Source organism: Camelus ferus, chromosome 9 (genome assembly GCF_009834535.1).
Source record: "Camelus ferus isolate YT-003-E chromosome 9, BCGSAC_Cfer_1.0, whole genome shotgun sequence".
Classification (NCBI taxonomy): Eukaryota; Metazoa; Chordata; class Mammalia; order Artiodactyla; family Camelidae; genus Camelus; species Camelus ferus.
In genome coordinates this window covers 51,801,963-51,815,986 of record NC_045704.1, presented here as the reverse complement: position 1 = coordinate 51,815,986, position 14,024 = coordinate 51,801,963, and the positions used below count along the sequence as shown (strand labels likewise).

Sequence of the window (14,024 nt, the reverse complement as noted above, 5' to 3'; positions counted from 1 at the left end):
TGAAACTCAAGGCGACCAGAAAATGCTCTGTCCAAGAACCGACAGTATTTCCACCTATGAAACCTAAACGCTACAACCCACGGCCGTTTCCGCCTCCGCACAGACGGCCTTCTCGTCATCCCAGGTTTCTGCTCCTGAGTACCTGGCTAGAGTCACAGCCTGCCACCTCTGGGTGGGACAGCCTCCGTTAAAACTGTCTAGTCATCGCCACCAAATCAAGGGCCCCAGGCTCAACAAAGGTACCCGACGCCTGGTTACCTTTCTGAACCCTGGAGAAGGTACCTGCTGAAACCTCTCAGCGTGTCCTCACAAAAAAAGATCGAGAGATCCCACTTTATTCCATCCATCAGGGAATCAAGTTACTCCCTTCCTCCTCCTCCTTCTAAACCTAAAGACTCCTCCTGTAGGATTCTCTTTTCTGACAATCGTAGCTGATTTTTTTCCCCAGCTGCAAGCAACCACATAAATCCTCAGTACTCTTCATTACCATATTTACACGTTGTGTTTTATTTCATCCATATACAAAATAGCGGGCGACCAAGTAAGATCCCCTCGATGTTACAGATGAGGGAAGGGAGGCTCTAGGCAGTTAAGTGGCCGGCCTCAGGTCACACAAGTTAATGACAACCTGTTTCATAGCCAGTTCTCTTCCTAACACGTCCCAGGGGTCTCCAATAAAATTCATCATACCTTTTCAAGTGCTGATAAAATTCTATTCAAACACGGATATGTTCTGCAGGACGACCAAGCAAATGGGGCAGCTAAGCTGGACGTTTATACTGTAACACACCAGGCAGTTCTATAAACCACCACAACTCAAGTGGACCAGAGCTCTGAGGCCAAACTTTCGTCATAAAGATGCTATCGTAAAGCATTCATTTAAGGTTTAATAGTTGCCCTTCCTTTCTTACCCCCAAGTTTAATCTATCTTTTTTCTTTCTTGGCTGCAGCAAAAAGAACCCTGTCCTTTTCTTTTACTTTCTTTCATGTGATTCTCTTTTCTGGATGAAGCTACCCTGACTCCCAACCAAAAAAATCTCTAAAATGTTTCTTTTCATACCAAAGACAAGTCAATGCCTAAAAGTTATTTAGAAAGGTCATTTTTAGGACAAACTCCCAGATATTACGGCTGCCTTTGGAGTAGCCGAGAACCAGGAAGCTGGGAAAATACCAAACTCACTTCGGTAACTCTACCGCCTCACCTCCCGTTTCTGAAATGACTCGTTTACAAAGTGCCTGCAGTGTGGAGCCAAGTTCCTGGGGCGTTCTGGAGTTCCCGACTTTTGCAAAGCAGGAACGGTATCCATGTTACAGAGATGTAGAAGTGTTCAGAGGAGGCGGGTTCCTGAGCCCAAGTGCCTCAAAGGAACGTGGTTGGACCAGGTTTCGAAATTAGGTCACGTCTGCCTCCAAGCCCCTATTCTGTCCCCTGCACCCTGCTGGCTCTCCAGATAGAAACCTGCTACCTATCAAGCTTCCCCGGACGGCAGAGCTATTTTCAGCAGAGGGACAATTTCACCAAGCAGGAGCCAGGCTCACCAAATGAGATAATGCATAGAAAAGCTCTGAAGCAGGGTGACTGTCATTAACAGAAGATCTGGGGGGAAATCTACGAAACCCAAAGAACCTACTGTCGCCTGCTATACTAACTGGGGACTCAACCTCCACTGTAACCTGGCCATCTTTGAGTTTTCTGGGGTGCTCCCCCCTTAAGTGTAAGTATTAGGAGGCGGTGCCCACAATTTGAGTTGCAGCTGGTGTAAAAGACAAGACATATGCCTCAAAGTTTTTAGTAAAGCGAACTGGAGAGTGAGGCCAACTTCCTTCTCACAAATTCCCTCTTGATCACCAGATTGAATGTGTACTTAAAGTCACAGACACTTTATAAGACAAATTAACTTCTAAGAGAAAGGGACATTTGGAAAATTATATTATGCCACATGAATCAAGACATCAATTAGCAATCAATACATATCCAGTATTTATGCATGCAAGATGGAAAGGCAATTCATAAAAAAATAAATACAAATGGCCAGGCACAGGAAGAGCTGATCACTCTTACTAATAATTAGAGACGTGCAAATTTAAGTGATACTGTTTAAAAGATGCTAAATGTCAAGACTGGCAAGGATGCAGGGTAAAGGAGCATTTAAATTGGTACAAGCTTCCAGGGAGGTGGTTTGACAAAACAAATCAAGGTTTTAAGGTTAGGAAACAATTCCCCTGATTCAGCAATTTCACTTCAAAAGATAAAGACTAGAGAATAGTCACGGATGGGTATGAACATTTAATTACAAAATGTTCATCTCCATTCCACAGCAAAAAGCTGAAATGCACCCAAATGTGCCACAGAGGGAGAATGGCTAGAACCATGTGATGCTCTGTCACCACTTAAGATGTTGTAGGATATTCAACGGCAGGGAAAAAGGCTCATGACCACAGTTAAATAGAAAAATCACAAAAGGAAAGAAAGGGAGGGAAAAATGCTTAGAATCGTGTATGCTACTTATTAACAGCTAATTCTGGTTACTAAGAATTTCCAGGAGTTTTTTTTGTCAATGTTGTTAATTGCATTTATTTTTATTTTTAGTGATCTGCCTTTTCTAAGTTTTCCATAAGAAACACATGTTTTTTAACAGTAACAAATAATTTCAGCCTGACACCTGGCATGTATGTGAACTTGACAAACACCCACCCCTGTTTCCAGTAATTTTTCCCCAACACCTAGTTTACATTAACACCAAAGAGGGAATTTGGGAAAGTGTCAGTGTACTAACCCACGATCGTAAAGCAGTTTAGAGCTCACATCGGCCACAGCCCTCCCTGCAGACACCACACTCAGCAAGCAGCCTGGCACAGAGGGGGCTTTCAGAGACTTGTTAAGATCAATTTGTTTATTTCAGACAGACTGGATAAACTGCTTGGGTAAAGCTTGGTCAGAACTATGCCTATCCCTCGGAACAGGGCAGCAGCAAAGAGAAGGAAGAGGGCCCCAGGCACGGAGTCAGAAGTTCCCTGGTTTAGATCTACAGATGCCCACCGCTCAAGAGCTGTGTGATCTCGGGCAAGTCACCGCACCTCTCTGTGCTTTCACTCTGACACTTTCAGGAGAGCTGTGAGTGCTGGGGTGAGAGTTAAGACAACAGGTACAGAGTATTCATAAATTCTAAAGAGCTATCGATATCAGACAGCATTACAGTGGCCAATAACTACTAATCCGGAATAATTCAGCACATTTCAGAAAGGAGGGTGAAAAAGAAAAGTATTTTACTAGTTTTAACTTCCATTTCCATCAACTACACAAGAAACTTCTTTGATTCTGATTTTGTTCCTCTTTCCCGGAGGTAATTTGTTCATATGAAAGGCCCACTGCCATCCACCTGGCAGGCCGTCCCACCCCAGCACTGGAATGAGTCCCCCCACCATCTCACACACATGAGCACTCCTGTCCCCCCGCCTCTCACCTGCTCTGGCTTGAGCACACTATCTTAGGTCTCCTCTCCGAGTCTAGGGAGGAGACTTTGACTTGCTATCAGAGACAGCGCCACCTGAATATGGCTTCTAAAAGAAGGATCCAGAAAGCCCAGAAGCAGAGGCTGGCAAACAAACAACACAGACCCGGAGCAATGAGGTCAGACCCTGTCACACAAGACAGTAAGCGGGAGGCCCCTTCCCGGTCAGCTCCTTTAGGGAGGCCTGTGCAGATAAAGACCAGCCCTCTACGAAACCCAGTGGAATGTGTTAAACTAAAGGAAGAAAATTAATTTGGGCAAGAAACTCTAGTTTTTGGCATGTGCTTTTTGATAAATCTACCAGAGACTTAAGAGACCTCTGCAAGAGGGCCCTTTACTGACCCCCAGGCCCCGAGTCGTTCCTCTGGGGAAGGCTGAGGACTCGGCTCTGAGCGCCTGACTGAGGGCTGCAGGCCAGCAGGGGCCGGTGTGCGCCGTGCCCCTCTACAGGAGCGGCCGACTGTCATGGGGCTTGCAACCCTCGGCACGCCTCTCATCACAAAACCTGCAATAACTCCCACGACGGCCATCTAGTTGTAACAGTTTTTATTTGATACACAATGAACGACCAAAACCCCTTTACTCTAGCGAAGTAGCTTTGCAATATTAAAAGTATATTCAAGATGCTTTCTGCCTCCTTCGTTTCCAAAAGAGGAAAAGAGTAAGTTGCTGCGAAAAAAAGTAATGTAAATAAAAGTATGTAACATGGTGTATTCATTTCGTCCCATTTAAAATTTGAAAATAAGTTGATTTATAAAGCCAAAAGTGTTTTCTTTTCTGGGCCAAATTTCTGTTTGAAAGCTGAAGCATACAATGAATGTGTTTGCGGCAACTTCAGTTAATAGAGTCAAAACACAAACCACCCTCCCTAAGATCTTGTATGTGCAGATACTGGCTATTTGCTTCATAGTTAAGTATTGGGTTTAATATGCTCTCTCTTAGTTAAAAAACATACACTAAGCCCGAAAGGACAGACTTTCTTCTAGTCCAAGAACATATCAGTATTAAACAACCTAACTAGAATAAGTTATATAATACTGGGTAGGTCGGGGGGGGGAGGCAGAGAAACTCAACATTCTTTAGAAAAAAAAATTCAGGATCACCAAGGCATTCTAAATGAACTTTAAACAAAGGTATTAATATTTAAATATTACAATTTCCACTTAGAAGAAAAAAATCACATTATTGATACGCCAGCACACACAAAACCAATAATGTCAGGAAAACACATCCCTTGTGTAATTTGGCAGAACAGGCTGCTCCTTGAATACAATGGGTCTTTTTATTAAATGGGTCTCTTTATCCTCGGTTTTTATACCAGGGGGAGAAAAAAAAAGAGGGGGGAAGAGAAAGAAAAAGAAACAGACTTGACACTAGTAACGGTCTTCAGTCTGAACTCTCTCACCAAGAAGTACGAGATCTAACAGATGCACTGGAAAAGTAAAAGGCAGTATTTAGCAAAAAAGAAAGCAAGACCGGAGAGAGGGAAAACTGTATTGAGAGATGCCACCACTTTTGTTTTACTGTATCAAAGGGCAACAGAGCCCTCTAGTGGAAAAGAGATATACAGCTCTACGAAGATACTGCTCCTTTAGGTTAATTTACAGAAAACAGGTAGAAAACCCTTTTGTGACAACTGTATCACGTGACAGCCAAAGACCAACTTATTTAAACTGGGAATGACGTAAAATAATGGCCAAAATTTTCAAATCTGATAACACATTTTATATGTCAGGGCATAAATATTTTTAAATATTCTTTTAAAATTATGATTCTGAACCACTCTGGCATGAACAGCAAGCAGCTTGTATGATCCATATTTGCTAAGCTGCTATTGTAGCAAAGAGACTGAAATCTAAATGTACATGCAGGTAGGAAATTCAACGGACTTCATGTGACAAAGAAGTTTCAGCTGAGATCTAAGGAGGCACGTACATTATTTATGCACCATTATATATTATATATACACATTATTTGTTTTTAACTAAGTTGTTTAGATGTGATTACCAAAATTATGAGATGAGGCTCATTGGAATATTTCAACTGATCTCTTCCTTTAGATACAGTGTCTCACTCTGATTAAGTGATTTCCCTAATAGTTAAACGTAGAATAGTTAGATGTAGAAAAGGCTGTTTAATTCATAAGGCACTAATTCTCAACTTTTATATAGTATCATTCAAAGACTCTTTCCAATTCTGTCCAAAATCTCAACAATTTCTCTGAACAAAATTATTTCAAAATCATTTTACTTACAGTATCTGGTATACTTTAGCATAAAAAGGAAGTGGTCACAAATGTTTTTAACTTTAAAAAATGGGAGTTTGAATTCCCAAAAGATTTCGATTATTTCAGAAAAGTTTCTTCTATTTAACGAGCACCAGGTTCTTAAAAAGAAGATAAATGTCCAGATCCCACGCATTTCAGTCTTGTTGGCAACCGGAAAGGCAGTTGTAATCAGGTGTTTCAAGATCCCAAGTGTAACGATCCCATATGAGTAAGTTTTAACCAAGAAAATGACTGTAAGTTAGCCTGTGGCCTTAAATTTACAGGATCTTTTGGAATAATTGGTTTTAAAAAAAAGTCAATGGCATGGTTTAGACTAGAAGGTAAAATTTCGTGACAGTAGGTGTGGAAAAAAAAACAAAGGTCGGAGGGTGTGGAGGAAGAAAGTCTGGTTCATAGTTGTGAAGCAGGGGTTTAAAATCTTAAGAATGAATCCACTTCTCTACATGAGGAAGAGCACTTTCCCTGCATCGCTGTAGAAGCGGCAGAACTTACACCAGGTATGACTTCATCGCGGTGATGATCTGTAGGCTAAGAGAACATGGCAACCACGCTACACACTGTAATTTCAACGTAAGATTTAGGAACAAGACCCCAAGCTTTAAAAAAAAAAAAAAAAACCTGCTCTCTAAGCCAAAACCACCAATTTCAACATGACATGACAACACTTTGGGATTCCAGCACGGAAATCCGATGCCTTCACTTTGTTTCAAGTATAAATTTGGGGTTGACTTTGATAGTTTGACCACACACTTTTCATATCTCGAAGTATATACATTTTGGTATTTAAGTGTGTGCATACATGCACACACATTATTAGACTCCCCCCACAATAAACCTTAGGGAGGTGATTATGTAACAGAAGTGCCAACAGAAAATTGAAGTGTCGGTACTAAAATACATTTTACTGGTATATTCCAAGGTGGCCACAGCTTGTATTTGTTTGGGGGGCAAAGAACAGCTTTTTCTTGTTACTGGGCCCTCTGACTCAAAAATCGAAACCAGTCAAGGCTGTTCTAGATCTAAAGTCACGACACTGCGGCAGCCCAGTGTTAGAAAGGTTCAAAAGGTCAAAGGAATTTTTTATCCTGACCACACTCTGAAAGGGACTTAAGAACCAGATGTTAACGACTACTGATTTAACACTTGAAGCTAGGAAGACAGTTTTATCATCAATGCCAACGAAGATTATTAGACTGAAATATCTAAGTTGTGCGAACTTGTTGATAGCTTTTAAATGGATGCTTGGCAGAACCTGGGTTTCACTCCTGACATGCAGGGTTGAGAAGTCTGCTCCCTGCAGCACTCTGCGTGACTTTCGGCAAACACCCCCGCTCCCAGGAGACAGTGCACGGGGTGGGCACTGCCCCACGTTCAGGTGCTCGGTTAACCCCTCAGAGAAGGCTCCTGCCTTTCAGGGGCACGTGTCGGCCCTCAGAATCAAGAAGGCAGCATCTTACACTGAGCTATTTCTAGGCAGAGCTGAATCAGAAAAGATGTTACAGGAACTTCCACTGCGGGAAATCCCTTCGCCCAGAACCCCCTCTCCTGAGACTCTGCAATCAGGTTTATAGCTAATGATCACCATGGTGAAGCCACTTCCATTCTTTTTTTTTTTTTTTAACCAAATCAGAGCCATCGAGCCACTGATTCAGAAGAGTTGTGAACACCTGCCCCACCCTGCCCTACCCAGCATTACACTGAGCACCCACAGACACGAACTCCTCCCTGGTCTCTACTGGGTGGCAGCCGGGACTGGTCTGTGAGGAGAGGTGCTGGGTGAAGAGGTGACTCCCCCGGATACCAAGATGCTGATCTCCACACAGAGAGAGGTCCGCAGGCTACAGCTTTCAAGCTGCCAAGCTCTCCGGGTTCAGAACGCCAGGTGAACAAAGGTCAGGGAGAGAAGAGAGTTGGTTTCTGAAGGGGCAACATCCTAAAGCTTGCAGCTCCCTAGACAGAGGGACAGAGTTGAGACAGGATTGGATGTTGGCGGGACGTCCCCAACAGACACATATAATGTGCTGCCAAGCCCTCCTGTGGCCCAGGGCTTCCAGTTTATCCAAATTTTGTCTAAATTCTGGCTGATTTAGAGAAAGTTGGGGTCACCTTACTTTGAAAGGGATTAGATCACCTAAACGCAGGGCTTGGCAGATGTTTCCTATAAAGGGCCAGACAGTAACTAGTTCAGGCTTTGCAGGCCACAGGGTCCCTGCCCTAATTATGCAATTCTTCTAGTCACATGGAAACAGCCACAGACAGAACGGACATATGTGGACATGACCAGGCCCCAATAACACTTTACTTGCAAAACAAGGTCGTGGTCACATTTAGCCCATGGGCCACAGTCTGCTGTCTCCCCCAGTGGACGGCTGAATCCAGTCAACAGCAATATCTTGCTACAAACATCCACGAACTCAAAATGCTATATTCTGACATCTCCTCACAACCCTTTTTCTACCAGAGCCACCCTGATCTTTTGAAGCTGAATTAAGGCCGCCTTAGGAATATGAAACACCCAAAGTTCAAAATACAGCTTTGGGTCACTTACAGCCGGGGAGGAAGGTGACAAGATGAAAACTGTGGAGGCCACTTCAGAGGGGGGTGGTGTCCCAGCACAACCCCCCGTCCATCAGGGGAAGGTGTCCCCTCTCACCACCCGATGTCCCCCTCCATGACAGGGAGGCTTCCAGGCGGCAAGACCAACAAAGCGGTGCCTTGTGGGGAATTCAAACCAACAAGGAATCACCGGAAACACCGCATCTGTAAGGCAACCTCTGAAAGGCCAGTTGGGTTCCTTGTGTTTTCCGTCGTGCGCTCATCACCCTCAAAAGAAGCAGCGGTATGTTCTGCTCCAGCCCACTCTGCTTCCAAGAGAACACTCACGGGCTGACGACCGGACAGCTCACACAGCACGCAGGGAAGTGCCCCGTGAGTGACAAGAGGAAAGGGCGCACCCACACCACCAAGGCCTCGCAGAAGATCGCTCCCGAAGGCCGTGAAGCGCTGGAAACGAAGGCGCCCGATTCACTCCGCGCTCCGCAAGGGGCAGAAACGGGGTGGTGACAGCAATTTATAAACTGGCACGATTCAGAGTTCAAGAGCAGGAAGGACTCTACTGGGAGCCACAGCCGACTTGGGTGAGGACACTTTGTAAGGCAGCTGTTGGGACGTAAGAGCTGACAGTGAGGACGGAAGGCCATGTGCTGGTCTTCAGTTCTTTCCTTTCAGCCCGATGCCATGGCGGCAGACTCAGAGTTACCTGCGAGTATTTAACTACCTGGAATGCTCGGTACCGTATCATTTCAAAAACTAAGCATATAAATCTCCAGTGCTCCCCTAGACTGAGGCTTCTCAAGGGGGTGGGCAACAGGGTGATGAGGGAGAGCTGAAGGCAATTTCTGAGGGAAGGTTGGAGCTGGGGAGATGGGTAGGGGTACCCTGAGACCTGCCCCTGCATCCCTTCTGGACAGAGCTTTAGGATTCGCCACCACGTGCGACTGGACCACAGGCACCAACTTGCACAGTCCACGAAACAGATTAAGGATCTCAGGAAAAGGCAGTGAGAGCTGTAAGGAGGTACAGAGGTTGATCAAAGATGTCCGAGGTCCGATCTGATCAACAATGCATTCACTCTCAGTGCCCCAGAGCCGCCACCTCCTTTCTGACCATGATTAAACACCCAGCCTCACACAGCTCTCTGCAGACGGGTCCTGGCTCACGGTCATCAGCCCAACATTACCCATCCCCCACAGAGCTTCAGCCAGACCCCTTCACATGTTAGACAGAGCCAGTCTGAACACTTCTGCAGGAAACCCTCAGTCGTCACATAATTTCCTAACAAGAGGAAAAAAACTGTCCAGCCTGAAAGATGAAGGGAATGAGATCTTTCAGTTAATTTTCTGGTTAACAGAGTGTTAAATAAAAAGAGATAGTTTACTTAAGTCCTTATTTGTCCTTAGTTATTCTGCACTGTCTTGGTCCACACCCTCACACGACAGTAAATGCCATCAGCACAACACACTTGTTGTATGGCTGACTGAGGATCCAGCCAGTATTTTTAATAGAGCATCATCAGTTTTTTTCTGTCGACAATTATAGAGAATTAACCCCAGTGCAGTTCAGAAAATTGTACTGAACATATTCTGAGCCCAGGATGAGGTCTGAGAGTAGATTTTAAATAAACCTCTTTCAATTTTTAAAAAAAATCCCATGGGATTCTTTGCCTTAAAAGACAGGTACGGTCACAAGTCCTGCTCTGGGACTGCAGCTTGTTAGATTTTAGACCCTGTGCTATGGAACAGCTGATCCTCTAAGAATGCATTTCCCCTCCTGGACTTGCCCCATGAGACCAGGGAATGTTTCTGGAAGGTCAAGGAAGGGTCACTGGAAATGAAGAAACACAGAGAGAGGAGGAGGACAGGAGAAGCACAAAGGGGTGAGGAGACAAAGCTGGTGAGAGAGAAGGCCGGCGAGGGGGGGTCTGGAGGGGGCTGTGGTGCAGGGTCAGAAGGACAGAGAACTTGCCAGAAGACAGCTAAACGCAACGCCATTCTTTGTCTCTGTAAATTAAACTGAAAATGTGAATCCTTACTCAAAGCAGCTGGTTCTTATGGATTCAGAAACTGATGTAAATGGACCAAAACAATAAAGAATAAAATCATATGGAGAGTGACCACTCGAGCATCTGCTCTGTGGCTGGTTCCTTCCCAGCCCCCTCCAGCCCGCTCCCCCCGGATGGTCACCGGGGTAAACACAGGCAACCACCAGAGTTAATTCAGAGGTTACGACACGGACTGATTCTCCCGCTTTGTAAAGAAATAAGATCCTGTTCTCAAGGGAAAATGATACTCTCGGTGACCAACTGACACCTGCAATGCCCTCTGTTCCAAAGCCCTGCCTCGCTGCTGCTGTTCCCGACAGTCCATCTCCAATCAACGCGGCCGAGTAACCCGGGTCCCTGGGATACGTCCACGCAGCACGCAGACCAGGTCAGCCTCTCCCCCACGGAGCTGCTGCCCGAACCTCAGATCCCAGCTCAGTGTTCAGCTTTCGGAGAATTCAAGGTGGTCCCCTCTGTGGCCTTCCCTTCGTGATAACACCAGGATGGGGAAAGAGGCCAGGATTTTAACCAAACTATAGCACAGAGGAGAGAATCACTAACCAGAATTCCATCAGAGCTCAACTGTGGGGGCTTCACCACAGCAGAGACAGAACTAGGACTAACAGTGACAATGACCGCCAGCTCCCGGCCTACCTATTCCTGAATTGGCTCCGGTGACGACGACCACTTTGCCACTGAAGTCCCGGCCCTGCAGGATCTCCATGGCAGTGGTGCTGCCGTCGTAACGCTGTCTGGCGGTTGGCTTTGTAGGGTTATCATCCACGGTGAACGCCAGCCTTGGGTCCAAATAGGTAGTTCTTTTATTGATGTGGCTGCAGAGAAGAGGAGAAGGCGGTGAACCTGCCGTCGTGGACATAGGCACTCACAGCCGCGAGACAGTCTGAGAGGGCAGGCCAGGCCAACCCCGTTTTTCACGTACCAGAAAGGCTTATTCTTAACCCAGCGAAGACCTGGGGTCTGTTTATCTGTCTTCTGGCCTCCAGAAGGATTCTCTTCCTGCCTAGAAAGGCAGGCATCGCATCCTTTTCTTCAGAACTGCCTGTAAAGCAGGCTGCAGCACACAACAGGCACTGCCTTGTAGCCTCAGATCACAACAGTGCAGGAGGCTTCGGGGTTTTGCTTTTGTTTTTGTTTTTGTTTTTTGAGGTGGGGAGGTAATTAGGTTTATTCACTTATTTTAATGGAGGTACTGGGGATTGAACCCAGGACCTCGTGCATGCTAACTAAGCATGCACTCTACCACTGAGCTAGACTCTGCCCCGGGTTTTTTTTTTTTTTTAATTCATGTAAATGTGGCCATAAGATCTGTCAGGCACTCTCTTCAGTAGATTTCAATGAAATCTCTTACGTACAAGGGCCTGAGAAGACCGACAGAGAAGCAGAAAACTCAAAATGATAAAAAGTCCCAACAGTAAATATGAAACTCTCCTGCAACTAAAATTCTAATGATTTTCATTTTAAGACTGCACTCTCACACACACGCTAGTTTTGATTTGGAGTCACTATAAATCCTGTGGAAACAATACTAAAATACACTGGTACATACACATTAATAGGTTACACCTTATGTAACAGAATTTATTTTTTACATTTTAAATGTAATCCTGGGATTTGAGACAGACCTCAAAATCTCTTAAAAACTACTGAGAGCTCTTCAAAAAGAAAGAGATGCAATTTTATGACTTAAAATGTATTTGTAGTATGTGTGTGTGGAAAATTACATACAGTATCAAATCTATCCTCATCACCCCATAAATACTAAGACCCAAGAACAATCCAACTTTCATGTTATGACCACAGCTGCCAGGTCAGCATTTTGGCTCCAGTGTCATGCAGACGACAGAGAGATGCCGGAGCCAAAAGCGCAAATCTCTTCTCAAGTCCTCAGTAGCTTGAAATAAGATATGGTGAAAGTATTTACACCCCGGCAGCAAATCCGGGCTTTTTCCCCTAGGGAAGCGGTTGTTAAGCATTTATCAGCACACCACTGTAACAGGGTCAGAGAAGGAGGTGACCGGCCAGGACTGTGCGTGCCTGTTCACCTCCCTTAGGGCATTCTGGGGACTGAATTAGCCAATACTGCAGGTCAGACTCACACCTGGCTCATGCTAGGTGCTAGACAGGTGGTTACCACTGCTGCTTGTTATTGGAAATTATTCTAAATTTTATAGAGAAGGATGCCCAAAATGTTATTTATCACTACGGCCTTCCTCTGGAGATACCACACTGCAGGGTCAGTTCCACACCAAAGCAATTGCACGGTAAAACGAGTCGCACAAATTCTTTGGTTTCCACACCAATGCAATAAAGTGAACATTGCAATAAACCGAGTCACACTTCTCTGGTTTCCCAGTGCACATGAAAGTTATTTTTACACTATACTGTCATCTATTAAGTGTGCAAAAGCATCACATCTAAAAAAAAATCCATGCTTAATTAACAAATACTGTATTGCTAAAAAAAGGCTAAACATCGTCTGAGCCTTTGGTGAGTCACAGTCTTTTTGTTGGTGGAAGGTTTTGAATACTGTGAGAATTACCAAAATGTGACACACAGACATGAACTGAGTAAACACTATTGGAAAAATGGCACCAACAGACTTGCTTAAGGTAGGGTTGCCACAAACCTTCAATTTGTTAAAGAAAAAAAAAAAAAACCAAACACAGTATCTGCAAAGTGCAGTACAACAAGGTCTGCCTGTATGGATGCCCCACCAAGGGAATTTAACAACATCAAAGCCCAGGAGGTAATCTGATAAATTATCATATATCTGTACAAAATAATACTACATAGTTGTTAAACATCATTTTCTTGAAAAACTTATAAGGATGCGAGAAAATGCTCACAAGAATTATGTGGGAAACACATTTTACAAAACAGTTCACGCAATATATTTTGTTTTTTTTTTAAGCATATATAAAGAATGGAAGGAAAAAAATCCAAAAATTGTTAGAAGGAGTTATCCCTGCTGTTACGACCACACTTACACACTATATAATACTTTTCTACAGTCAAGGTATACTCCTTTTACCAAAAAATTCCTAGTCAAAAGCAAAATGGTTGAGAATAGTTTCTTTGGAGACACTCACTCGACGAAAAACACTTGTCCGTTCTCATCGGTTTCTTGCTCCCATCCGTAGGGCAAATCTGAAATACAGGAAAGAGGACAGGTCAACATGGAGAGGGGTGGGGTGAACAGAGGCCTGGGCCCCAGGCCAGGAGCAGAGGCCTATCCTTCCAGCCGCAGCCCCAGGCCTCCCCCCACCCCCACCCACCCAGACCAATAGTCACGCGTCCCAGCTGCAGGAGGTTCGGAAGGCCCATGACCCAACCTGCCTTCTGCTTGGAAGTACAACTATTTCATTCCTGATCCTTCTTAAACCCTCCAGTCAGCTCCTGCTTTTGACAAAAACCTTACTAGCGGCTCCAATCAAGGTGAATTCTCCCTTGAATGAATTCACAGGACATATCTCTACCATAGCAGGCAGACAACACCAGGCACAGGCTGACTTGGAATGACTCTTACACGGTATTACAGAGCAGTTTCATGTTTTTAGCATGGGTACATGTTGTCTTTTCAAATAGACCCCAAACCTCTGGAGGC

General features: G+C 44.7%; 1 protein-coding gene across 12 annotated transcripts in view; it reads right to left on the bottom strand.

Annotated features, from left to right (window-relative positions):
- Positions 1-14,024, bottom strand: part of WWOX (WW domain containing oxidoreductase) — a 902,466-nt gene that overhangs the window by 883,171 nt on the left and 5,271 nt on the right. For all 12 annotated transcript variants that reach the window (XM_032486816.1, XM_032486817.1, XM_032486818.1 and 9 more), the window contains exons 3-4: positions 13,510-13,567; positions 11,054-11,232 (exon numbers count right to left, since the gene is read on the bottom strand). In XM_032486816.1, coding sequence (XP_032342707.1) covers positions 11,054-11,232; positions 13,510-13,567 — 237 coding nt within the window. The remainder of the gene's footprint in view (positions 1-11,053; positions 11,233-13,509; positions 13,568-14,024) is intronic.